This window comes from Cydia fagiglandana, chromosome 16 (assembly GCF_963556715.1).
Source record: "Cydia fagiglandana chromosome 16, ilCydFagi1.1, whole genome shotgun sequence".
NCBI lineage: Eukaryota > Metazoa > Arthropoda > Insecta > Lepidoptera > Tortricidae > Cydia > Cydia fagiglandana.
The window spans coordinates 10,528,160-10,555,558 of NC_085947.1; the positions used below are offsets into that span (position 1 = coordinate 10,528,160).

At 36.8% G+C, this 27,399-nt stretch overlaps 1 protein-coding gene across 7 annotated transcripts in view; it reads left to right on the forward strand.

The window, feature by feature from the left end:
* LOC134671975 (potassium/sodium hyperpolarization-activated cyclic nucleotide-gated channel 2) overlaps positions 1-27,399 on the forward strand; it is a 287,227-nt gene that overhangs the window by 165,774 nt on the left and 94,054 nt on the right. For all 7 annotated transcript variants that reach the window (XM_063529861.1, XM_063529865.1, XM_063529872.1 and 4 more), the window contains one exon: positions 15,049-15,260. In XM_063529861.1, coding sequence (XP_063385931.1) covers positions 15,049-15,260 — 212 coding nt within the window. The remainder of the gene's footprint in view (positions 1-15,048; positions 15,261-27,399) is intronic.

The window sequence follows — 27,399 nt, forward strand, 5'->3', positions numbered from 1 at the left end:
CTTTACATATTTCGTCCTAAAAACACTTTTTTATTTTAATAGGACGTAATGGCCGCGGCTGATGAAAAACGACAATGAGGGCGACAGAAGCGGCGCGCGCGCGGGGGCGCGATTATGCGTTCAGAAATCTGATACAAAATTTTGAATTCTCGTTGAGAAATTTTAACTTTTTAGGTACTCTGAATACTTAACATGGCCAGAGGCTGAATGATATTACGCCTACTACAAGTAAATATTTATCATTGAAGAAGTTTGTGCAGCGTAATAATAATCAGCTAAATGAGAGATACTGCAATTCCAGGACTCATCTTCTATTTTCAATATGAAACGCATTGGCGCGGGTACGGCAAATACGTAAAACGCGTCGTAAACCAAGAAGACTCAATTACTCCCACACCGACATCCTTCAAATTAGCTCTAAAAAAAAGTTTCATAAAATGCGATTACTAAAATGTTTACGTATAATCACGTGCGCATGTTGATGGGCTCTTAATCCGTCTCTTCAAACAACCGACGACTTAAATTTTCTGAATAAGGTACTCCACGAAAAACTTTTAATTAAGTATCACAAGCAATTATAAAAGTCCCAACTTCGTAAGAAGCGCAACAGTAAGGGAGTTATTTAATCTGGCGGGACATCGCGGCGAAGTTTCCCGCTCCGAGAGACAATGGGTCGTGCAATTATTACTACGCAAGATATAACAAGAGAACAACACAAATAGAGGGTCAACGACCGCTTGTCGAGGACAATATGAATCTGGATAATATATGAACGCAAACAATGTGAGGCTTACACTTTTATATCCACATGTATTATTTGGGGTTTCCGCGGAATTTTATTTTTATAAACACCGATATCGCTATTAAATCGCTAGCGAATCGTATCGCATACTAGCGACCGGCGGCTTCGCATGGGTTAGCAAATTATACATCTAATCCATCCTCAAGAATCACTGTACCTATTAATAGGTGAAAACCGTATGAAAATCCGTTCAGTAGTTTTTGAATTTATCGCGAATAAACATACAAACACACAAACAGACGTAGACGCGGCGGGGGACTTTGTTTTGTAAAGTGTAGTGATGCCGACGAAAATAATTGTTCAATATTTATACAGTAAGTCTTGAAATTGGCTGTTTCATACATTTCCGTTTCGTATCTGCCCATATAGTATAGGTACATTTTTCAATGACCACAACAACTTACCTGTCGGAGTATGAGTTAGGATTGATATAATTCTCACACGCAAATGTGACTCTTTTTACTAATTGCTAGAAAATGTAGCCATTATGATCATTGATTACCATTTCCTACGTTTCAGTACTAACCGGCAACCTGCAAACTTAGTTCGAGACAGTGGTGCCATTTGCTCAGCAGTTTCAGACTCGGCAAGTTTTCCGTGCAGCTTAGTGCCAGCGGCATTGTATAGATGGCGCTTACTGCAAAACTTAACTGAGTGTCACTACTCGACGCTAGATGGCGCTCTTATAGTCTGGTTAAATATATTCAAATATTCAAATCAATCATGTTTCCAGTTGAATAATATTTGTTAGCCGTTAGCGTAAGATCCCCTTATTCTAACTAAAAGAAAAAGACATTTCGTAGCAGATTTTTAGCTGCTTATTAAGTACTTACTCCTAAAATACTAACAGAGCTAATTAGAGTAAAAAGTAGACACCTCGTCATCAATTCATATCTGAATATTTTTATTGTCTTAAGAACCTTTAAGCAATCCATATTGCTTTGTCCGTACACCAAGTAGTATTTTAAGTAAGATATAGAATTATAAAAACAAAAAAAGTTAATGTGGGTATATAATGTAGATATATAGGTATCAAATCTCATCAAATCAAACGCAAATAGTCGCAGGTAATAGCTAAAAAAATACATTTCAAGAATACTTAACGATAGAATAATGCAGTGCCGTGACCGTTCGCAAAATTCAACTATATCACCAGATACTTCCATAAAGTGGCATCGACCCTGACCTGCCGGAGGTCGCGTGTCGGCCTACCTGAATATCTAGGGTTAGATCGACTATCTACTGCCAGTTATATATAGCACTACAATTTTAACTTGCCAAGGTGAAAGCTGTTTGATTCCGTTCGTTAATCGGAGTAGATTGTTTAGCACTTTGAGCGATTATTTTAAACGTTTCGCTCTTTCGAATTCGAAATATCTTACACGGATTCATGGGGATTTAAATATTACGAGGGTACTAGTAGGTCTCAAATTTAAACTAACGTAACTAACGTAATACAATTACTTAGAAATTTATATGATATCTTAATGTCGAATTAATAAAAAATATATATAAAAAAAATCAGATACAAAAACACAAAAAATATACTTAGAGGTGCAAATGTCTCTAAGTGTCAGAACTATAAGATTATATAGTTTATCAAATTAACCTTAGAGATGTATAGGGTCTCCCAAGAGTCAAAATTCTGTATAATTAACACATTCATTAAGAGAAAATAAACAAAATGAGGCGTCTTCACTGTAATTAAACTCATAGTGCTTTATTCTCTTCTCTGTCATATCGTGAGGCATCGTGACAGAGCTGTCGTGGCAAAGAGAATAATAGATAGTATAGAGGGGTCCTGTCATAGTAAATTTTGTAGTCACTGTAAATTTACTGTCATCTATCGTCACACGACTAAATTTCAAAATAAAGACGTATAAAATTATCAAAATTTTTTATATATATGGATAAATGCTTTTATTATTTTTATATAATTTTGAATCGTGTTCATTCACTGATATCTATGTGTTAAAAATGTTAAATATGAAACGGTGTCGTCACGCCATTTAGCCGAGCATAGGCCAAAGGTGTTGTGCGCCATCTATCCGAGAATGACTTTTTCTTGATTTCTGAGGCACGTTTTTTTCTTAGACTTTATTCATCTTATACGAAGTTACATAATTATGTCTTTGGTCTTGGTCACAATGAGGCGTCCGCATCGGTAGTAGAGATACGAAATACGAATATCATGTTTTTACAAAAAGGCAACTTACGGATATAAACCCCAAACTAATTTAAAATGTTACAAGTTTTATGACCCGTTTACAGAACATTATATTACTTGACAGCGCCCATACACGAGTTTCATGAAATTTTTAACAAGGTGCGCCCCAACCGAAATACCGGGTCGTACATACATTATGCACAAGTAAACAGCAGTTGCATGGCGCAACTACGTATATTCATAACAGTCACAGTTACAAACGTATGCGGAACCAACATACAATAAGTAGAGTAGCTCCCTGGCGGATAAGAAATGTACCTACTTATACATTTTAAAACACAGACGTATAATTTTGATAGCACAACGCCCACAACTGTAATTATATATATTTTTGTTTAGTCGTGTAGCACCCACAACATAACCTGAGCTTACGCTCCTGAGCAATACTGAGCTTACTGTGAGACTAGCGGCTCGATTCTGAAAATGTATTAGATCTCTACTAGATCTCAACAAGTTACGATATGGATAATTTAAAGATATTTGTAAGATAGATATGTCAAATTTGACGTTTCCGCGATTCTGGAGGCCCTCTTGAACGATTTCGACAAGTTATCACTTAGACATCCAAGTCACATCTAGTCGATATCTAATGTAAATCTAGTTGATCTCTATATCGTTTCTAGATCTTGTGATTATCTCGTTTCCCGAATACGCGTGTAGGTCGATCTGTTAGGTTAGTACATGTATCATTAGGCGATCAAAATATTTTTATTTTCTTTGGTTTAGCCTATCCTTCTCCGGTGTAAAAAAATGAATAAAAAATAACTATCTTCTCTTTCTGAGAGTCGCTAATTTCAGTCGTTATTTCAGCGACTTTCAAATATGAAAAAGAGACGAATATTGTATGTATGTATGATGAATAAAATACTCAGGTACCTACATTATTATGATTTCGTAATGATGCAACCCCAAGCGGTAGGTTTTGCTTTCAGTATCGATCTTCGTAACGTGCAATTAATACTCGCTCATTAGGTTTTCAGCCGAGTAATGAAGGTAGCGACGGTAGCGTTGAATATTTCACGGAACCAAATCATAATTACATTAGATTTTGCTGTGAACATGTTGGTGTAAATATATTTAGTCATTGCAAATCTTGTAAAATTAAAACGCCTATGTATGTAGTATACATCATGTAACTGAACGAAAAGCAATTACTCAAAATCGCGGAAAAAAAAATTGGTTGTTTCATACATTTTGCTGGTCTGATGTTGAAATTTCCTATGGGAGAGTCAATTTTTTACATATATTTTTTTTTTCGCGATTTCGGGGTTGTTCCCGTAGTAAAAGTTGTTTATTATGACCTAAACATTAACGGGTTTGAGTAATAATTGATTTTCGTTCAGTTACATACTGTATAACAGTGAACGAAAAATGTGGAGATAACAAAGTTCAAGAATGACATGTATTTACATAGATCGACTTTCGTTTCCATTTATTGTAAATCACTTTCATCGAAATCGCCAAGAAAAGCCATTTTAATAACTTATAGGATCGGACATTCCTTGTGGTATGGAATTTTTAAGAGAAGCGACGACAAGTAACTATCTGTTGACGACAAATGATATTGTATTGTATACAAATTCATTCGTATTGGTATTGGTTGGTAGTGTAGTTGTCAAGTGGACCCCAAGCTCCCATGAGCCGTGGCAAAATGCCGGGATAACGGGAGGAAGAAGGAAGGTACGAATTAATTGGCAGTACAAAAATTTAGTTTCGATTAACTCTCGAAAATAGTAAAAATATGCATGAGCACAGCTTCTGCCGTGCAATTTAGCTTATTTAATCAATATAACTAGGAGCATTGATTGTTTATCCAATCCGACCGGCATCCGGTGTGCATTTGGGTGCTCCCGAGAGCCGTGAGCCGACATCTGAAACGGTCTCGGTGGTAATTGAGATCGAGAGGCTGTGCATTGCACAGAGAAATACGGCCCAATTCGAATTTTAAGATACGTCAGTTAATATATCTAGAAACGATATGGTTTAGATATGTCAGTGTCAAACGTGACGTTTCTTCAAACAAAAACGTGACTTTTGACACTGACACAATACATGTAATCCATATCGTTTCTAGATCTATTAATTGACGTATCTGAAAGTTCGAATCGGGCTGATAGGTAGTTACATAAGCTTACCTAAATATCCACCACATCCAAATAAAAAATATAATGGCAATCGTGTAAAGCGAAACAGATAACTAGTAAATTCAACTAGTTATCTGTTTCGCTTTACACGATTGCCATTATATTTTTTACCTATGAGATTATCTTTAGATGACTTTTCCAGTCCTCAAACAGTCACAATATTGAGTTTGCCGTAAAGTTAACCCCATTTTACATAAAAAGTAAAATATTAACTGAGTTTCTGAAAGTCGAGAGACTCGACAGCAAAGCAAATTAGCCTCTAAAATTTCACCGACTGGCATTTTATCCGTTTTTACTCGAGCAATTAAAAATTTACTGCAGATAAAAAACAATTGCGACACGCCTACCGACGAAACCGCAGTTCAGTGCAAAACACATTAGACAATTTATACAAACGTCCATTTGTGGAAACGTCCGTCTGAGAGCGCCCATTGCTGTTTGATCTCGGGGCTTCTAATCTAACTAGTCTCGTTCGGACGTGAGTGTTCAGCTGAACCCGCTCTGAAGGGGGTCAGGTTGAGCTGGTGATAGTAAAGAGAATTCCCGGTATCAAGCCTCCCTCGTTAGGGGGAGAGCGGCAGCCATACGTCATGCACACCGACAGTTCTCGTCCCAGAGGACCTACTGCGAACCACGTTCGACATGTTACTTCCCCTGTCACACTTGCGTATTGCGTACGAATTTCCAAGTGCAACAGAGAGGCAACACGTCGAACGTGGTTCGCGGTAGGCCCTCTGGGCACGCGGAGTAAACACGTCGCACACTAAATGCCCCTGAAATTATACTTGATATACTACATTAGCCACGTTTTACCAATTAGACGGAGCTTCCCCACGAAATTCTTGTTCGTTTTGAAGAAAATTAAATCCGTTACACGGATGAAACAGCTCACAATTGCGATGTAAGAGGCTGAATTAATTGAAGCCGCTTATGTTATCTAAGGCAAATTAAATATCTTGTTACATAGCCGTTACAGCCCTTTTAATAAACGTACAAGATGTATTCATGATCATCAAATTAAATGATAAAGGCATTTTAATCTGATTGCTCTTGCATGTAATTAATGTTGGTTCCGTTTAATATTCTTTGTCGGAATAATAGATAGTTATACAAATACTAACTTATTATTCTTATCATTCTTTGAATACGGCAACTTGTTGCCTTTGCGTATAAAATAAACAGAATTATTTTTAAACTTATTTAGATACAAATTAAAAATGGAAAAATTCCCTGTCTTGGGTGAAACTTGAACCGACAAATACTGGATGGCAAAACTCAGATGGCAGAGCACTGCCTGGGCTAACGATCCAGTGGTCGTGGGTTCAAGTCTCACCCAAGACAGTGTTTTTTTCTCACTTTTAATTTGTTTCTAAGCTTAATAGGATTCTTCGCAGACGTTTCTGCTTGATACAAAATTAATTTAGAATTATTCTTATTTAAATTGTTTATACGACAACGGTTTCGCTCACTTGAATTTTTAGTCCCCCGACGGGCCCGAAACATGTCGCCAATTACGACTAAAAATTCAAGTGAGTGAAACCGTTGTCGTATAAACAATTTAAAATAATGTCTCACGAAAGTTTAATATCGATTATTCTTATTTATTCTCAATCATGTATTGTGCAAGAAACTACCTATCTCTCTGACCAATTTAAAGCTAGAAAGCCTGTACTGAATTTTATATAAGTATTATGAATACACATTTTTCTAAATATTTTCAAAATTAATTTCAACCGTTTCGGCCATGAAACGAATAAATCTTTAAAATCGAATATACACATGCAGGTGTTGGTAGGTCGCGCTAAAGTTGTAAAGTTAAGAGGGAAGTTTTAATATCGATAATAAAGCCGGGCAACGTATGAAGGAGCTCCAGTCGATGCCGTAAAGCTGCTATATTGGCGGAGTGAGTAATGTGAGCTACGGGGCCGCGAGTTGAGAACACTCAATGTTCCCGGAAATATAGCTAGAAACGTGAAATACTGGGAACCGTGACTCGTGTGTACTGTATACTACTCTGATAAGTTTTTAATTTGTCTTTAGTATTTTCCAGATAATCAATAAAATTCATATTTGTGGTGATGTAAGTTGGCTTTGCACAATATAATAAAATATTTAATATTGGTTCCATCTTGTTTAATAAGAATATATGTACATCGATTGTATGTTCACAACTGTAGTGGAGTACTTAGATTCGTATAAACATTAACTTATTATAGGTGACAGTCCATTTCCAACGACAGCTGCATTACTGTTCATTTTACTATGGAAATTGACAATAACAGCGACGCGTTCAGTACTAGGAGTGCAGCTGCGGGTAGAAATGGAGTGTTACCATCAGAACAAAATTACAAATACTTACAGGAACTACAAGTAGGTAGTACGATTAGTCCGGGAGTTGGCTTGGCTCTTTGGAGGCGCAATTCCACCAAGGCTCCAGGTCCAGAGCTGGAATCAAACCAGCGTCCTCTGTTTACGTGACAGATGCCTAGACCTCTTGGCTATTCGGTCACAGCTCGGTCATCAGCTCTATGTAGGGTTTGCAATCCGTATCCGAAATATATGAAATTATCCGGATCTGGATCCGGATCCGCGGATCTTGTCATACATTTCGGATCCGTCTTGCAAACCCTAGCTCTATGGAAACTGGAGGCCTTGGTCATTTTTTCCTTCGTATATGACATTTATTTCGGTTTATATTTCAAATAGTAGTATTTACTTGAAATAACATAAAATGCTTGAAATATTTTCGTGGAATGTAGTTTTATTTGTTCTTCTAGTCCATGCCACTTGAAAAATTACACAGCTATCTATATATTTTATTAATAGTGACTTGGCCTTTTATTCACGATACTTTTTTTAGATTTTGATCCCCATAGAGAGTAAAAGGCAAACCTCATACATCATGTTTTATTTATGCGCCTAACGGAATCCGCGCTACATTGACGCTAACTGCTCTCTAACCCGCGTGATATATCGTCCTAGCGATCGTTACGACGGAAGCACCCATCACCAATGAAATTAGCTTTAACTTTTTTACAGACTTTCATTCAGATTAACTTTGTATATGTATCTGTTATTGGCATAAGAACAACGGTAAAGCCAGACAGAGTTGATGTTAATCCCTTCCTATATGTACATATATAATAAACTAAATATTATGTTTAGGCTAATTCATAAAACCTGATAAAACTTAGCAAACTTCTGTTAAATTTTGTACCATACACACAAATGTAAAAATAACAGAACTGCTAACCGATTATTATCACAAATACGAGTAAATGGCCTCATCGGGATTCGAACCGGGACCCCCTGCTTCGCAGGCAGGAGGCAAGGTCACTACAGTTGCCTCCAGAAACTCGCGAACTAAATTGACATGAGTTTGACAAATAAAATGATACCAGGAATAGCAAAGAAAAAATAGTCAGGGGTATATGTCGATAAAATGATATCGATAAGTAAGATGCACTTACTACCCATCTGATAATTATAAAGGGGTCACAAACGATTTCGATTTGTATGAATGTGACGAGAAAAGTGGTTGATTCCATTGTAAGATTGTGACGTTACCAATCAAATCAGGAGGCGCGGATGTGAAACTGACAAATTTCAATGTTAAGACGAAACAGGAGCTGATTTTTAAATATTTTAGGTAAATATACCCATCTCGCTAAAAGAAGCAGCTCCCAAAACTAGTGCGATAAGGACAAGGCGAAAAATCCTGCGTAAAAATCTCAAAAATCGAGGTTTCGTACTCGACTGTTTCCTCCTCCAATACTTAATCAATCGTAACCAAATTTGGAAATCGAAATGATTACGAAATTATTTGTGCCGGACCGTTTCGTTTTTTGGCTAATTCATATTATTTTCGAATACTAGGCCTCTCATTTCGGCTAGTCAATGAGGCAATTTTGGCCATTTTTGAAAGGCTCTAGCGCCTTAAAAAACAAAAATATCAAAAAAAGCAAAACGGTCCGACACAGATATTGACAATATTAATCTGTGTTGAAAAAATCATTGCTCTAGCATCAAAACCCACGGAGGAAACAATCGAGTATGTTTGTATGGAGATGTGACCACTCCTGTTGGCTCTTAATATGCAGGTTTGGGGGCAAGTTGTTTATATCAAGAGCTCGCGGTTGTCGCCATAAATCTAAAATTGGTTATTCAATTTTATACAATGTGACCGGTACATGAGATTGATCGATAATTAAAGTTATACCAAGAAAAGTCTTCAGCGATTTTGATAGACCACGCAGTGCAGTGCAACTGTTATTTAATACGTCATAATTTCATAGAATTTTGACGTTTAAAATAATACTTGCACTGCGTGGGCTATTAAAATCGCTGCAGCATTTTTTTGGTCTAACTGTATTTAAATTCTGACCTAATTGTCAACTTAAATGTCAAGTTTAGAATCACCGAAACGATTTAATTTTTACGTCCACACCACACAAAATAAATGTGAAATCTTATCTTATTTCCCCGTCTGGGTCGGCCTTATTTGTATTTTGAGCCAAAATCACTGTTTCTATGTTATCACCTACAACTGGTTACTCTAGCTGTAAGTTTTCCTAACAAATAAAATAAAATATATATCATAAATATTTATTTAATTACCTACAATATGTTTATCCAATATCCTTGTATCTATTACTATAAAATTGCACAATTTTGGAAATACCAAGTAACATATGTAAAATAATTTAAATTAAGTACTTAAAGACACATTTTAACTGACCGCGCAACAGTAGCGCCGCTAGCGGTGAATTCTCGCGATATTTTCTAATTCAAACTTTTTTGAAAATATCGATATGAACAGCACTGGCCAAACTGTGGTATCATTTGTGCACATTGATCTGTCAATTTAGTTCGCGAGATTCTGGAGGCAACCTTAGTAGGAGGTAGTCAAATACGGATATATTTCACTGGTCACGCTGCAATAGCCTACCATCACCAAGGAGACTTGCATATACACATACACTTATATTTATTATGTAGGTAGCCACATAATAAAGCGCTTAGGTAACTCTATCCTAATACATAGTATACTTAGTGGAATTCCTGTCATTGTTTCGAGCTTTATTTTGATCCATTGTTGTAAGTTCTATGCTTTTGAGTTTCAAACTTTATTCCATAGAGTTTCAGGACTATTTTTGTATGTACCTTGGATATACTTATAACCATTAAATGCATTATTATCACCTACGGACAATAATTATTTGTAGACTCGGGGGAACCACTGCCAGGTTATTTACAAACAAGGAGAATTAATTACTAAGATTTATACAAGCGACAAATCAATAAATATAGCAATATTCAAACTGTATCAATGTGTACCTACACAACATTGGGAACGTATACAATTATTTTTATGAAATATTTAGATTTGTGAACCGAACTATTTGAATTCTTTGGATGCTACCTACTATATGACGCTGAATGTACATGAAACTTCTGCACAGATTTTCTTTATGTTTGTACCTTCTCTAGAAATTAAATTGTAGCCAAGACATTAAATCGTCGGATATTTTGTTACGAATAGCCTTTTTATATTCGCGAAGATTCCGATTGGATTTATGCCTGAAATGGCTTCTGCGACTGTTAAAGCTATGTTAACGACCTAAGGCGGGGTGTAAATATATAAAAGATTTATTTAAATCGCTTGTTGAATTATCTACGAAGAAAAGCTATCGAAAAAATTCGGTCAAGTGCGAGTCGGTCTCGCACGCTAAGAGATCTAGTCTCACAATATTTTTAATAGAAAATAATTTTATAATAATAGCCAAAGTATCAGCGCTAGCATATACGAAGTAGTGCAAAATTGAAACTACTCGCATGGAATGGCGCATATTTGATAGCTGCTTAAAGACTTCTTAACTCGTAACTTTCAAAAATAAGTTAAAGCTCGTCCCTCTTTTTGTCCACTTGTATTGTTCCTGGCTACTATTATGCAGCCCACGCCATGACAAGAGCTCTCCTATCCCTACGCTCCCATAAAATACCAGTCAATCAACCATTGACCTACATTAGAGATAGCCAATCGGTGTCACCCAATCCCTTTAGATGTATCGCGTGCTACCAAAGTTTTAAGATGCCCGTGGTAAACGATACCGTAAAATGGGGTGAGTAGGGACAAAACTGACATTCAAACCTCGATAACATTTTATTTTTACATTTTATGCAAACTTAATTTTATGAATAAATGTTCCGGTCGTTTGTATTTTAGTTTTCTTTTTTATTATTTTAGGTAGTTCCATTTCATAACTTTAACTATAATCACAAAATCCTTCCTCACCCCGTAGTCCCTCATAGTTGGGGTTAGATGAGATTTCATAAAAAAAGGTGATTTTAAAACGTTGAATCTTTTTTTTATTATGAATATTACTGTTACTCCATTTGTAATAGGAATACTTACATACAAGTCCTCTTTAACATTTTATTACAGTATTTCACTTTACAGACTAAAACGAGCTTTAATTTCATATAGTTAAGATTCAAAAGGTATCCCTCTTTTGGCGTCGTGATGGCGGAAAGGCTAGAGCACGCTTGGGGGTACACTTTGCATACTTAGAAGTTGGTATTGATAGGGTTACGTCAAAACGTGACATGCGTGGGCTATAATAGCTTATTATTCCGCGAACCCGAAGGCTTGTGTTGGGAGAGTGCAAATAAGAGTTAGCAGAACATTATTATTAGCTCCCGTTATCTTTTAGAAAAACAATAGCGGTTTACACTAGTTAAATTACATTTGAAGAAATTACCACATAGCAAGACTCTCACAGAGCTCTTAATTATTTTAAGAGCGTCACCTGTCATATCATATTTATCATTTTAATTGAAATGATAGTTGTACGTAAACTTGACTTTTAAGTGGCGAACACGAGAAGTCTACTGGATTATAAACATTAAAACATCTAATCTTTTTGTTTGTTCAGGTTTTCTCACGAAATACGCATCATCACAGGTTAAGTGTTTTGTACGCGTGTGTCACATAAAATTAGCGCTGGGGAAGTACTCTAGCGTGACAAAATATGGTGATTACCATTTCAAGGTTTAAAGAATTCATTAAGGGACGTACATATTTTTAGGTTCTAAATTAAAATATTATTATCTTGTACCTATACCATTACTCATTAAGTATATCTTGTATGTAAATAAATGATTTTTCCAGTACTCATTATGAACTTTAAGGCTTTTTAGTCTTTAACAATCAAAACTTCAGCACTCGAAATAACATTTCATAATCTGAAAGTTCACTAATAAACATTTTTTGCAACGTCGGTCCTATACTAACATATAATTTTCAAGCCGCATCCATCACTTCAGTGACACTAAGGTTGCCTCCAGAAACTCGCGAACTAAATTGACAGGTCAATGTGCACAAATGATACCACAGTTTGGCCAGTGCTGTTCATATCGATATTTTCAAAAAAGTTTGAATTAGAGAATATCGCGAGAATTCACCGCTAGTGGCGCTACTGTTGCGCGGTCATGTAAAATGTATCTTTAAGTAATTTAAATTATTTTACAAATGTTACTACTGTAATTAAATAAATATTTTATTATATTTGTTAGGAAAACTTACAGCTAGAGTCACAAGTTGTAGGTGATAACATAGAAACAGTGATTTTGGCTCAAAACCCAGACGGGGAAATAAGATAAGATTTCTCATTTATTTTGTGTGGTGTGGACGTAAAAATTAAATCGTCTCGGTGATCCCTATTGCTTCGATTGTAAAGAAGACCAGTCCCTAAACTGGACTGGACATTCAAGTTGAGAATTAGGTCAGAATTTAAATACAGTTAGACCAAATAAAGTCTGCAGCGATTTTAATAGCCCACGCAGTGCAAGTATTTTTTTAAACGTCAAAATTTTATGAAATTATATTATATTATTTTTTTATTTTATTAACAGTTCCACTGCGTGGGCTATCAAAATCGCTGAAGACTTTTTTTGGTCTAACTTTAATTATCGATCAATCTCATCTACCACTCACATTGTATAAAATTAAATCACCAATTTTAGATTTATGGCGACAATCACGAGCTCTTGGTATAAAAAACTTGCCCCCAAACCTGCATATTAAAAGCCAACAGGAGTGGTCATATCGCCATACAAACGTACTCGACTGTTTCCTCCGTGGGTTTTGATGCTAGAGCACTGATTTTTTCAACACAGATTAATATTGTCAATATCTGTGTTTTAGATATTTTCGTTTTTTAAGGCGCTAGAGCCTTTCAAAAATGACCTCATTGACTATGCCGCAATGAGAGGCGTAGTATTCAAAACTGATATCAATTAGCCAAAAAAGCAAAACGGTCCGGCACAGATAATTTCATAATCATTTAGATTTCCAAATTTGGTTACGATTAGTTAAGTTTTGGAGGAGAAAACAGTCGAGTACGAAACCTCAATTTTTGAGATTTTTACGCAGGATTTTTCGTCTTGTCCTTATCGCACTAGTTTTAGGAGCCGCTTCCGTTAGCGAGATGGGTATATTAACCTAAAATATTTAAAACTCAGCTCCTGTTTCGTCATAACATTGAAATTTGTCAGTTTCACATCCGCACCTCCTGATTTGATTGGTAAAGTCACAATCTTACAATCGAATCAACCACTTTTCTCGTCATATTCATACAAATCGTAATCGTTTGTGACCCCTTTATTAATTATCACATGGGTAGTAAGTGCATCTTACTTATCGATATCATTTTATCGACATATACCCCTGACTATTTTTTCTTTGCTATTCCTGGTATCATTTTATTTGTCAAACTCATGTCAATTTAGTTCGCGAGTTTCTGGAGGCAACTGTAGAAAGCAAAGAACCTACTACTAATGATAGTAATGATTTACATAGACAACTAGACAGCTACAGGGATCGCGGGCATACTCGTATTCTTTTGTCAAACTGTGACATTTAGGCAGTAGTTAGCGGCAAAAATAGCCCTACCCTTTCCGAGGGAAATAATGAGGCTTGTTTTCAGTCCCACGAGGAGATACTTACCAGTGTGCTGCCCGTCCAGAGCGCACAAAAGCACTAATAAATTATAATTATACCTATAATCTGAAGAAGAAGTTAATTGTGTTGTGGTATTTTATGAATATACTTGTGTTGTACTTGGACCGAGCTAAGTAGGTATAGATGCAAACGGTGTACAGTCACCTGCAATAATATATTACACAACGAAGGCCGCAAAAATATGTGACACGATCTTATATGTAGAGCTATAAGAGCGTGTCACATATTTTTGCGGCCTTGGAAGAGTAACATACTATTGCAGGTGACTGTACCAAAACATTGTTTCAAAAGTATTTGCCACCCCATAACAGTCTTACAAAAGAAATAAGTATATATATCTCCACAATTCACGGTTAACTTTTTGTAAAGCTTTTAATAGAGAATACTTTTGACGCATTCAAAGTTCTTTTACAAGCTTTTATTTAGTTTCACCTGACCGTTGTCTGTCTGTCTGTGTGTGTGTAATCAAATCTTGCAAGTTAAATTCGATCCACTTCCCGGTTTCCGATTGAGCTGAAATTTTGCATACATACGTAAGTCGGGTGACAATGCAATATGATGGTGTCATCGAGCTGATCTGATGATGGAGACCGGAGGTGGCCATAGGAACTCTGTAATAAAACAACGAAACCTAATTGTGTTTGGGGTTTTTAGAATTGTCTCGATGAGTATTAGTTGCCTGTGAAAAAAAAAGGACAATCGGCGATAAAAGCTTGTACCAAAATGAAATTATTGCCAAAAACTTATTCCACTTTACACTCATGAATAATTGTTGGAAAGACATTGTCAATCGTCATGTCATGTATCATCTTTCTAATTAGCATAACTTATGATGTGTTTCCCGTTGTTCCAGATGCGAGGATGGTGGAGGCGGCGCTGCGACAGGCACGGGCGGGCGGGCGGCGTCGCTGCGGCTCGCCAACGGGCGGGTGGCGGCTCAGTCGGCGGAACAGCTGCCGCACTCGCCGGCCGACTGCGCGTCCGTGCGCATATCCATCGACAACACCAACACCTGCTGCACCGACTCGCTTGTCACCGCCCTCGACGACGAGACGCTACTGCTCGGTAAGTTATAACACAGAATAAATAATAGTACTAGGTACAGAAGACTCACTCTCTAACAAAACGCGTCTGTCACGATCAGCACAGATATTGCCGCTAGGTGGCGACAGCGCCACGCGCGGCTTATGGCAAACCCCAAAATTGGGGTCGAACGGATGTACTTTTAGCTACCTGTAGCAAAGCGACGAAATCGTAGAGTGAGCCACGCCTGGTTATAGGCCGATGATCGGTAGCTTTCAGAGATGGGAGTCGTCAAATCCTCTGTCACCATGTTACAACGGGTTGGTAGCTGTAAAGCTTCGCAAGTCTAGCCAAGTTGACAATCGTTTGCGCTTCGCCATCGAAACGCTTTATGTCTCTCTCTATCCACTCTTCCATATTAGTGTGATAGTGACAGTTGCGTTTCGTTCGCTCGTAGCGTTAGCGATTGGCATGTTGTTTACGGGGCCTGAATTGCTATCCTAGTCGCAACATGGCAACGACAGCGACTCTTTTGAATAAAGACGTGACTTTCGGCACTCAGAGCTTGTTTCCATCGATAATATCAATAATACTTACCTACATTAAGCTGACGCCGACGAATCATGAATATATATTGGAGTTCATGTTGTCTAGGAGAGAACTAAAAACAATGGCAGCTTACCTATTCAGATATTCCGTCATACAAGACTTAATATGAGTTGGTTAAACTAAGTGCAACGATTAACCGTCTCCTGTTCCATTCTACTAATTTGAATCGTTATCTTGACAAATCAATACGAGTATTGCATTTGTCCTAGCAAGTTTTGATGTCTCGGCGGCTAGAGGGTAAATGAATTCTAATATGGGTATATTAGTCAAAAAACAAAACGAACAGTTATCTGGATATGCTGAATATGTCCTCTATTCCGTTAGCATTCCCATATTAATGCTTCACTCACTCGAACATTCCAGAGTCCAGACCCAGGTCGGAATGTAATTGTGTATGCAAGCAGTAATTATGCAAAGCAGGCCTTCAAGCATTTTCGGACATGATCAAACATGACTTGCTGTACCTGGGGACCTGTAATAATGTAGCTCCAAACTGTGGCGGCTCCTCCGACAAAGCCCAGCTTCCAAAATGTAATATCTTATTGGTGGATAGTTCTGATTTACGTCTTCTGGGAACCACGTAACCGTATTTGTACATAAATTAGTTACTAGACAAGTAGATCATGCGCTTGAATGATCATGTTTGTATTTGTAATTAATTAGAAACTAGTTCCTACCTGTGTAATTACAACAGAAGCCTACTGCCCTATTCGAACTTTAAGATACGTCAATTAATAGATCTCGAAACGATATGGATTAGATGTGTCAGTGTCAAAAGTGATGTTTTTGTTTGAAGAAACGTCACATTTGATACTGACATATCTAATCCATATCTTTTCTAGATCTATTAACTGACGTATCTTAAAGTTAAAATCAGGCCGTTATTGAGCTTATGTTTAAATGATCCCAAAATATTTATTATTGTTTAGTCAACTTAGCGGAAGCAGTTATAAAGTTGACCCAAAAATTTTTTATTAAGCTATGAGCTTCATCACATATGTTCCTTGAGTAATTCTAAGAATTTCAAGCCTGGGACGCAATAAGAAATGTGCGTCTACTCGGATTTGTAATGGATTCAAATTTTCAACCCCTTTTTAACCCTGTTAGGGGATGAATTTTACAAAACGCTGAAATTTCTTTTCCTGTCTTTTAATAATATCCCCAAATACATAGATTCAAGTCCCGCGTTCGAAAATTTTTTTGATATCCATACATACTTTCGACCCCTTTTTCACCACTTTAGGGGATGAATTTTCAAAAACGGTGAAATTAGTTTTCTTGTATTTTAATAATATATCTTTTTACTAAGTTTCAAATTCCTATCTTAAAATAAAACTTGTACCCCATACAAACTTTCATCTCCTTTTTAACCCCCTTAGGGGTTGAAATTCTCATAATTGCTTCTTATCTCTTGTACAATTTATAAATGTAATCTAGAGTGCAAATTTCAACTTTCTATCTTTTGTAATTTCGCTCTGCGTTGATGAATCAGTCAGTCAGTCAGGACACTTGCATTGTACCGCACCCTCCCCGACTAGACGCACGCTTCTTTTTGCCTCCCAGGCTAGCAATGCTTAGAATTACTCAAATATCAGATGTGATGAACTCATAGCTTAATAAAAAAAAATTGGGTCATGTATGGCAGCGATACATAACTGATTCCAGTAACTGTGCTAGTGCTAGTCAAGTGGGTTTGAAAACAGGGCACCCTAAGACGCTGTTTTTAGATCGCATAAAATGCTGGTAAAGGCGTTTTAATGGTGTATTAGCAAATGGTCCTTAATTAATTTACCAATTCACAATGAAATTGACCTATCAAAGTGATAACTAATTAACACTTTAACCAGGAATTATTATTTTTTTATTTAGCAAAAAATCGCTAGGCTGGGCGGTCTTTCTATGCTACCTAAAATGCGTAAAAAACATATATTCCCGAGTATTTAGAAAATACTGTATTATTCACAAACGCTGGACATTTTAGTACTTAATTTGTCGCAGTACCGTAGCAAATTACTCAAATAAGCCGCAACACATATTCTACAATACCACAGAGTTACTGTACGCCAGTCAGTAAATTAACAAAGAACACGGGTACTAAAATGCTTTTGTTTAGTAACTTTGTCATGAATGAGAATTAATTTTACAAGCTGAAGTAAAAAAACAGTAAAAGGCTATATAAAAATGGACATAAAATGTTTTAACACTTTGAAAATACTATAAGTACATAGTTTCCACAGGAAATTACTGGCAAGGAATTACTGACGCCAGATTCAGAACGGATCTGCCAACGCATTGCTACATTATGAATCATGTCATATAAACAAAAACGCGCGTAAAGCAATGGATCTTTCTCAAGTTCACTATATACTAACGTCATTAAGACGAACGTGGAGGGCCTGTGCGAAATCGCCTTTTCATCAAAACATAGTCCTCATTTTTCTCTCTGGATATTAACATTATTGAAAATATTTTGACACACATATGTAGTCGTATATCAACACATTTATCACAGCTAGTTTAGTTCAGCACGCCAAAAATCAAACGCCCCTATAACCTAAATTTATTTAGAATGATTAACTATTTTAAGAGTAGGAGCGTTAAAAAAATATTACAATAATCAAAAAATCGAAAAAGTAAAACGTGGGGCAAAGCTAGACTTAGTTAATATATGTACACCAAATTATGTAAAAATATTTTCCATAATGTCAATATCCTGAAAGGAAAATGGGGACTAAGGTTGTATGGAGAACCGGCCGTCCCCTTTCTCCTTAATGGCTCCTCTACACGATGGACCAGCGCCGGCCACTCCAAGGGACGCAGCCATGCGGTAGAATGAGATAGCAATATCATGTGCTCCCTCTAACGCATAAATGCGTCCCTTGGAGTGGCCGGCGTTGGCCCATCGTGTAGAGGAGCCATGACACGGACATGTTGCTATCGTCCTTCGGCCGAAAATCGCGAAGTGAGCCCGCCCACCTGGGGATGCGTCCACATTGTTTTTGAATGCCCGTTACATTATGACATGGCTTATGTCGTGACATGACTGACATGTAAAAAAATACATAATCTGTCAATATCAATACGTCCCGCGTATATTGACGTGAACGACATGCGGTGAAGCGAATATCAAACCTTTTTCAGAATATATTTTTTATATTGGAATAACACTACAGTAGTACCCGTTACTCTAGTTACTCGTATATACTAACGACTAATGTAGGTGCAGACCATGCAATGGATAAAAAAAAAAAGAATTCATTCATAAAATCGTCATCCAATTTTGGGGCTGCGTGTAAATCCCCCTTACCTAGGTGTAGCCTCGAAACTCAATTTCGGTTATGTACATGAATAAGCTGACAAACAAAGTATTAGGAATAACGAGATGAATCCGGTGCAGTTATGAAATGAACAGGGACAGTGTCCACTTTAAGGTTTTAATTAAAAGCGTTATGACGGAAGCGCACAGTCGCCGAGATTTCGTATAAAGTCTAAGTTTTCACGTGCAACAACCCAAACTTTAGGTACTTTATTTTATTTTCTTGTATAGGTATGCCTACATAACTATGACTCTGAAATAATACCAGTAGTTTTATGATATCGCCAATTTATATGAAAACGAGTATAGTGACGTCACGGTCAACTCACCTACTTTTTATATTTCTATCCGATTTATTAAATATAAATTGTATTTAAAAGTAACTGCTATCTATGATTCTCAAATAATTATCTGGTGTTTTATTTCGGGCACGGTGTGAAATAATTTATTTTAAGTAGAGGAAACTTCACTGTTTTCAAACTGTCACTGTCTTCAGTGTTTTCATCTACGCTAGGCTAGACAGGGCCGTACAGTATACCCCCAATATGCCCCTAATGCTATACAAGTGTAATTGTAGCGTAAATCGAAACATTTTTATTTTATTTAACCAAAAAAATCTATGCAACCGCTGGTTATTAGAGAAAAGTGTTCTGTGTCATGTTTCGGGGTGTTGCGGATATGAAACCTATTTCCGTTGACAATTAGTCGGGTCGGCATTAAATTTGCAGCCGCCGCTGGATTGTGCCCAACCTCGAAATCGGACAGTCAAGGCCACAACGTCACTTTATCACCTGAAAATATTTATGCATATTTATGACCATGACTGTACATTTTTTTCGTCAATGCTAGCACAGTCTTCAAAAATAATACAAACAATAAAAGTATACATGAAACGAATGTTCTAAAGCTAAGGTGCCACGGAAAACCAGACAGTTCCAAACATTAACGCCACGGTTTCCAAAACATATACCTACATATAAGGCAAAAAATCATTTTAGTATTTTATTTATTGCATTTATGTATTAGGATCCTACTTGGAAACAATGAAAGTTTCTTTACATACGGTGATTCGTAGATATACGCAATCAACGGGTTGTTAAATTGTGTCTTCTTTATGTCAAATGGTTCTGAATGCTATACGGATATGAAACCCATTTCCTGTAACAATTAGCCGCATCGTCATTATATTTGCTGCTGCTGCTGCTGTCCTCTGGAGGCCAATTCAAACTAACATTTGGATGTCAAAATGATATATGTATGATGTCAGTTTGTTATCATTCGCCCGTGCATGTCGCTTGCGCAAATAGGTACATAAACGGACAAGTGCAAGCGAAATGCATGCGCGCAGCGGATTTGATAGCCCACGCAGTGCAAGTATTATTTTAAACGTCAAACTTCTATGAAATTATGACGTATAAATAACACTGGCACTGCGAGGGCTATCAAAATCACTGCAGACTTTTCGTGGCTTAACTCTAACAGAATCACTTCATTTAGATATCATTTTGTCACCAAAATGTTAGTTTGAATCGGCCTCCGAGTAATCGGACAGTAAAGGTCATTAACGTCCCATCACGTGGCGCTGCACTTGTTCATCCTGATATCAAACGATCGCACTTAAATTGCACCTTTTTTCTCTGAACTTAACGAACAAAACTAAGGGTGGTTCTCGACGCGCGCTTTTAGAGTTACGGCACAGAGGGCCTACCGCGAACCACGTTCGACGAGTTGCCTTCCTGTCACACTTACGTACGAAGTTACAAGTGCAACAAAGAGGCAACACGTAGTTCGCGGTAGGCCCTCCGACGTTGCAGCTATGGCCCGGTCAATCCTCGTAAGGCCTTACTTCAATGTAAATTTAAACCAAGGCCCCTACCTTTATTGTTCTATTTGACGGCGCAGCAACTAGTATCATTTCTCTCTCCTCGCTCTTTTAAAATGCCATTTGTCAAAAAAGGACAACTATACTGTTGACAAGATGGACTTCAAATCCAAGTGGCCCCTTTTTAGGCGACCCGGGTTGTGCATGTGTGCGTAAAAACGTATATGTGTGCTCTTTTAGGGATGTGAAAAGTCGATTTTAATCATGTTATATATCGATAAACGCTACACAGCGGAACGAAATAGCGATTAATTGAAGCTTCAATATCTTCGTTAAACATAAACATAATTGAAATGCTAATGGATAATGAATATATTATAATGTAATAAAATAATTCAATTATTGCGGACCACCTATTTTAATAGGTATTTATGTTTTTTAATTAAATATCTGAACTTTCCCTTAGTTCTCTCCTGGGGCGTGACTACAAAATTGTGATCTGATAACCACAATAAAGAAAAAAAGCGTTTTTGTTCATTTTAGGTATAGTTAAACCTTTGAAGTAAAATTAAAATTGCAAGAAATGTCGGTAGTTTATCGATATGACTTTATCGACATGGCTACAGCAAAGTGGGTCGCTTTGTTAATCGTACACTAAACAAAAAGTGGTCCCACTGACAGCTCGCTTGGAAGGCATCTGTATATATTCTTATATCTATGATTTAAACATTTTAAATTAGAACAGAGTTGCATTTTTTTTGTTTTGTAATCGAACAAACCATATTTCCTTAATTTTTTGGTTCCTACTCACTTTATTTGCATCCTTAAAAAATAGAGGAGTATAGATATAAGTAGTTTTATTTATTCCCCTGTACTGACAAAATTGACTTGCCAGACTATACGGTAAAAATATTAACGATTAAATTTTATAAAATAGTTAATCTCGGAAATGCATCATTGACACAAACTCGGCTATAAATTTTCGAAACTCAGCATTCAACGTGTGCCAAAAATTGCAAGGTCGCGTGCAACTGAGTCATTTTATAAGATCTTCCGGCTCTTTTTACTACAGAATGCATGGCTCCGTCTTCACTAATAATGTTTCTCAGTGCATCGAACAACGAAACGTTAAATGCATCAATGTTAAAAAAAGTATGACATTGAACTAAAAGTGAGCAAGAAGGTATCTATAGGCAAAGATAAATAAAGTCTAAGAAAAAAACGTGGCTCGGAAAATGGAAATATGTGGCTCCATTACCTTTGGCCTATTTTCGGCTAATGGCGTTGACGACACCGTTTGATATTTAACCATTTTAACACATATCAGTGAAAGAACTTGGGTCAGTATGGAACAATAAAAATTAAAAATCATTTATCCGTATATATATTTTGATTAATCTATACATTTTCAATTTTATTTTAAGTTTTAATCGTGTGTCGATAGATGCCAGTAAATGTACCGTGACAACAAAATTTACTTTGACAGGACCCCTCTATACTATCTATTATTTTTGCTATAGGTAAGCATTTGTGTCTTAGGTACCTGCAGGATTAATAATTTGGGCTATTAACAAACGTTATGATTCGTGATTAGAGTAAATATTTAGTAAAATAAACAAATTTATTGTGTCATTATATCCCATGCAATTAAATGCGACCCATAACCATCGTTAACTCCTTATTATTTGTTTTATTTGTCATTTTCCTTAAATCGGCGGTTGTCCTGACTGAGTATAAATAATAACATTAACTTTGCCCTCCCCCTGGCCATCTGTTGAATCCCGACTTGACCCGGATATGAGATCCTTAGATTTTTGCACGAGTTAAATTTGCATATTCAATCTGGACCTGAATGTTGGTAGTCGTGGTGAATATTTAAGCCCAGTGCGCTTGTCATCGAATATAATTCAAGTTTAACTACGAAATTGTATAATTTGGTAGGTACGTTTTAGCACCGCTTCCGCATAACTTATACCAATCTGTTTGAGATAGTAGGGCAATGTATACCGGGTGTGGCCTGTAACACGAGCAAATAATTAAAACATAGATTGTACTCCTCAAACAGTGACACTTTTGTTCAACAACTTTTAAAAATTATGAAGTATTTAGACTCCTTATTTTTCATACAAAATAAATATTATCTTCAATGGACGCCATCGCCACGCCATTTCATTGTAATTGACGTTGTTTGTCACGCCTTAAACATTACAAAATTTGCAATACATTGCGTCTTAGAATAAACTTTAAAGTGTATTAATAATCAAACCGCAAGTTATTTTTAAAAGTCGCTGAACAAATGTTGGTCAGTATGAGGAGTACAGCCTACAGTTTAATTTTTTGCTCATGTTATAGGCCACACCCGGTATGTATAAGAACATAGTACAGACAGACACCTTAAGTTTACAATAAGTATAGTTGAAAGTGCATGGGCAGAACAATGCTAGAGTTTCTGAAACACATTTTACGCAAATACTGTAGCTATTGATCAACTAACCCGTAAGGTCTTAAGAAATACTTGATCTAGCTAATAATAGAATAACACTTATTAAAAGCTATAAAATGCGTAACAATGGCGGCTTTATGGCTTTTAATAATCGCAACAAACCTCTACGATCCGGTGACCACAAAAGCCATGACAATATAGTTCCTGGTTTGTAGGTAATCTATTTATAGATTAAACCTTGCTGGCATGTAAGCTTTGTATTGTACCTATTTATTATGAATGTGTATGAGTAGTTGCTGGTACAGTCAACTGTAAAAATAAGGGTGTAGCCAACTTATTCAAAAATATGTCCCATAGTTCTTAATTCTCTGACATAAGAGCTATGGGACATATTTTTGAGATGATTTGTGCACCCATATTTTTACAGTTGACTGTACATACGAGTATAATTTTACATAGCTGACCTGTAAAATCCAAAATTTCGGCTTTTTTTCGACTTTGTAATACGTGGGTGACCCCATTAAGATAATTTAAATATGTTCGATTGTCATGGGAATTTTATAATTAGAGTTGATAAAATATTAGCAATTTTGAGATCATTGTGTCATTATTGTAGACAGTAGGTCTAGAATTATATAAGGTGACCTTTTCTATCTATTTGCCATAAAAGGTTTATAATGAACTTTTTTTACTGATTTAAGTGGTTTTGTTGGCTAGTTTCCAGAAGCTTTCCTCGCTTCGGATAAATCCGATAAACAACTGTACCTAATCGTGAACTGGCCGCTTAAATTGTTTAAGGACTAGGTCAAGCCATTTTATGTGGCTTAAAATCTCTGCCTAGTCAAAGTCTGTTTGCATTTTCTACTAGAGGAACCACTTACCCTGCGTGAGTTCTTGAAAGGCAGACGTCTCCGATCCAGTCTAGGTATTCGCTCGAAAGACTCCTGTGGGACCTACGGTAATTACTCTAACCTCGGCTCGAGCGGAAACACCCTCTTATGTCGTCGATTGAGCGGCGATATTGAACTATTGAAGAAATTGTGCAAGAGCCGAGAAAAAATCAACCGTAGCATGATTACGTATTTTTTTACTAGCTTTGCTTCTGGTAAACAGACGTTTCATATTCAACGTTCAACTATTCTGGAAGTAAGCTTAAAATATCTCATATAATAAGCGTCGCGGCACGGCAGACCTCGTCGGCGATGGCGGGACGAGCTTGACGCCTTTGACAGAGACTGGTGGGAGACTTCAGGGGATAGGGATACATGGAGAAATAAGAGGGAGGCCTTTGCCCAGCAGTAGGACAATATGGGCTCATAATAATAGTAAAAAAGGCTACTTTTATAAAAAATACATACATAATGAGGAGCGCGCGCTGAAATGACAAATTTGGCCTCTTAGAGTAAGGCAATATAGAAAACGGAAATACATTATCTGTTACATCGGAAAGAATTCAGTGGGGTCATATTTAAATATCTAACCAAAATAATAAATTTATTGTACAAAAATGCAAATCTTACACTACAAAAAGTGGACTTAATGCCACACGGCACTAGCAATCAGCCTTAAGACTTAACAGAAAAAAAAAGAAATGGGATGCATAAACATACATGTAATATACTCGAACACATATTTACACTACCTATATATATACATAAGTACATAACTGCCGTATTCGAACTTCAAGATATTCACAAGAGACGACACGTACTAGATCCATTCTAGATACGTTATAGATTAGATATCAACTAGTTCTCTTTTACAGCGCAATTCGGGCAACCAATGTCACTTTTACGTTAGATAGAGTAAGATATCTATTAGATGTGAATTGGATCTCTAAGTCATATCCCGTGGAAATCGTTCAAGAGTATCCAGAATCGCGCAAATTACAAATTTGACCGGTTAGATCTTAAACATATCGTTATCGTATCTTGGTGATGTCTAAAAGATATCTAATAGATATCTATTTCAAAATCCGAATCGGGCCAGAAGACGATTCGGATTTTGAAGTAAGGTAAAGAATTTTGCAAGTGAATTCATTCAACGCATATGAATATCATTTATCATTAAATCATTTATCATCGGGGCCTCATGAGAGCGTCGACGAAAATAATTTTTGGAACCCCTGATCTAAACAAATTGTTTCTTCACAATCCACAGTCCAGCGCTAGCAACAATGTAATATCTTCTGATTCAATAGCAGTTGTCGCATAGCAGAAGTTCTAAGGTCCTGTTTTCTAAGGGGACCTTGCATTTTGGAGACAAAGCAAACCGCTTGGAACAGGTGTTTCTGGGGGTGATCTGAGCCGATTAAGCCCGGTTGCCAAGAGGTTCCACCCAGCAGGTGGGCAGGGGAGGGGGGGCAAATGTGGCTCCGGCGCGCCTCACTCTAAGCTATATATCTGCATACATCTAGCAACTATATCAAGTTTGGTGTCTTTTTCGTGTAATTCGAGGATGAAGAATTCATTTCTGTGACTAAATTTTCACTCTTCCATACAAAAAAATCGAGAAATTAAAAATTCCAAAAAAATCTTTTCACTTCTTTTTTCGAAAATCTTCTACAAAATTAAAACTATGAGGATTTGCTCTAGAAAACAAATACCTGTGAATAGCCCAGTTATCCTACTATATAGAATAGTAAACTTGTTAAACATTTTTTTTTCATAACTCTGATAAAAAAAAAGTTTTGTGTCGCGCGGCGTACCTGCATTGTAAGAGCGGTATGCAGCGTTTAGGATTTTTAAGTATGTTTCGATGGTTTCTGATAAGTTGTTATTCTTCTGGTTGTAGAAAATTACTTCTGGACGTGATATATATACAAATATAAATTAAACGTATAAATATAGATGTTGGGAAAACTTTCGCCAATAGAGTTATTATAAATGTGATAAAATTAACAAAGCAGATGTTTGATTAAAATGCGGGTTAAAATACGAGTAAGATATATATTGTTCGCAATTGCCACTACATGCCCATGGGTCCGTGCATTTTAGTTTTTTCTTAACGCAGTTGCACCTCCCTGCCCATTTTGTTTTGCAGCGGCAACGAATAAGCTCTAAACAAGCAGCAGCCGCCGCAGGTAGGCTTGTACATATGGGCTCCCAATAACCATTTTGTTTGGACCAGCTCCAGTCAGCAGGACATGGAAGCTGTTGCTGAGGGGCTATAATCTGTCCCCAAACATAGCCTCCTTGGTAAACTGCACGGAGAAATATGTTTACGTGGGTAGGGCATCTTCCATTGGATGCAGATTCTCTAACTGAAGATTTTTTTTTGTAAAAAGTACTTTTCGGCACTCTTTTGCACTCGTACTTGTACCTGATGTACTCGTAAAATCAGTAACAAAATACTATGCATTTTGTTAAAATAACGTCTAGGGGCCAATTCACACCTCGTAATTCAAATCTGTCCATACTTACTATTGTAAGACTCTTACTTGCCATACAAGACAATAACAATTTTTATCAATATTGGCAATGCCTGCTCAATATTGCCTTGTTTGCCGTATTTAAACCCCTCCGTTACGGCAGGATATGCGCTCCAAGCTTGAAATACGCTTTTTTCCCTGTCCATACAGAAAAGAAACAGTGTCGCAACCTGAAAAGGTGTGGAAGAATGACAAGACTTCTGACCTTTCTGGTCCTGTAAAATAAATTATATATCTATGCGTTACAAATAAAATCATATATTTAAAGAAAGTTTGCAGCACTTGACCAATTGCCCTGGTGAGCTGTCTCGTATACTGCGGTGACATATTTATTTTATTTACAATTAATGGAGGATTGGCACAGGAAAGAATCACCTGTTCCTCTCGTGCCATGCTATTGCATTTTCTTAAGCTAACGTTTGTAGTTCTTCCATTAATTGTAAATAAAATAAATAAATATGTCACCGCAATAAGAGACAGGTCAACTGGGCTAATGGTCACGTGCTGCAAACATTCTTTAAATATATGATTTTATTTGTAACTCATAGATATATGATTTAT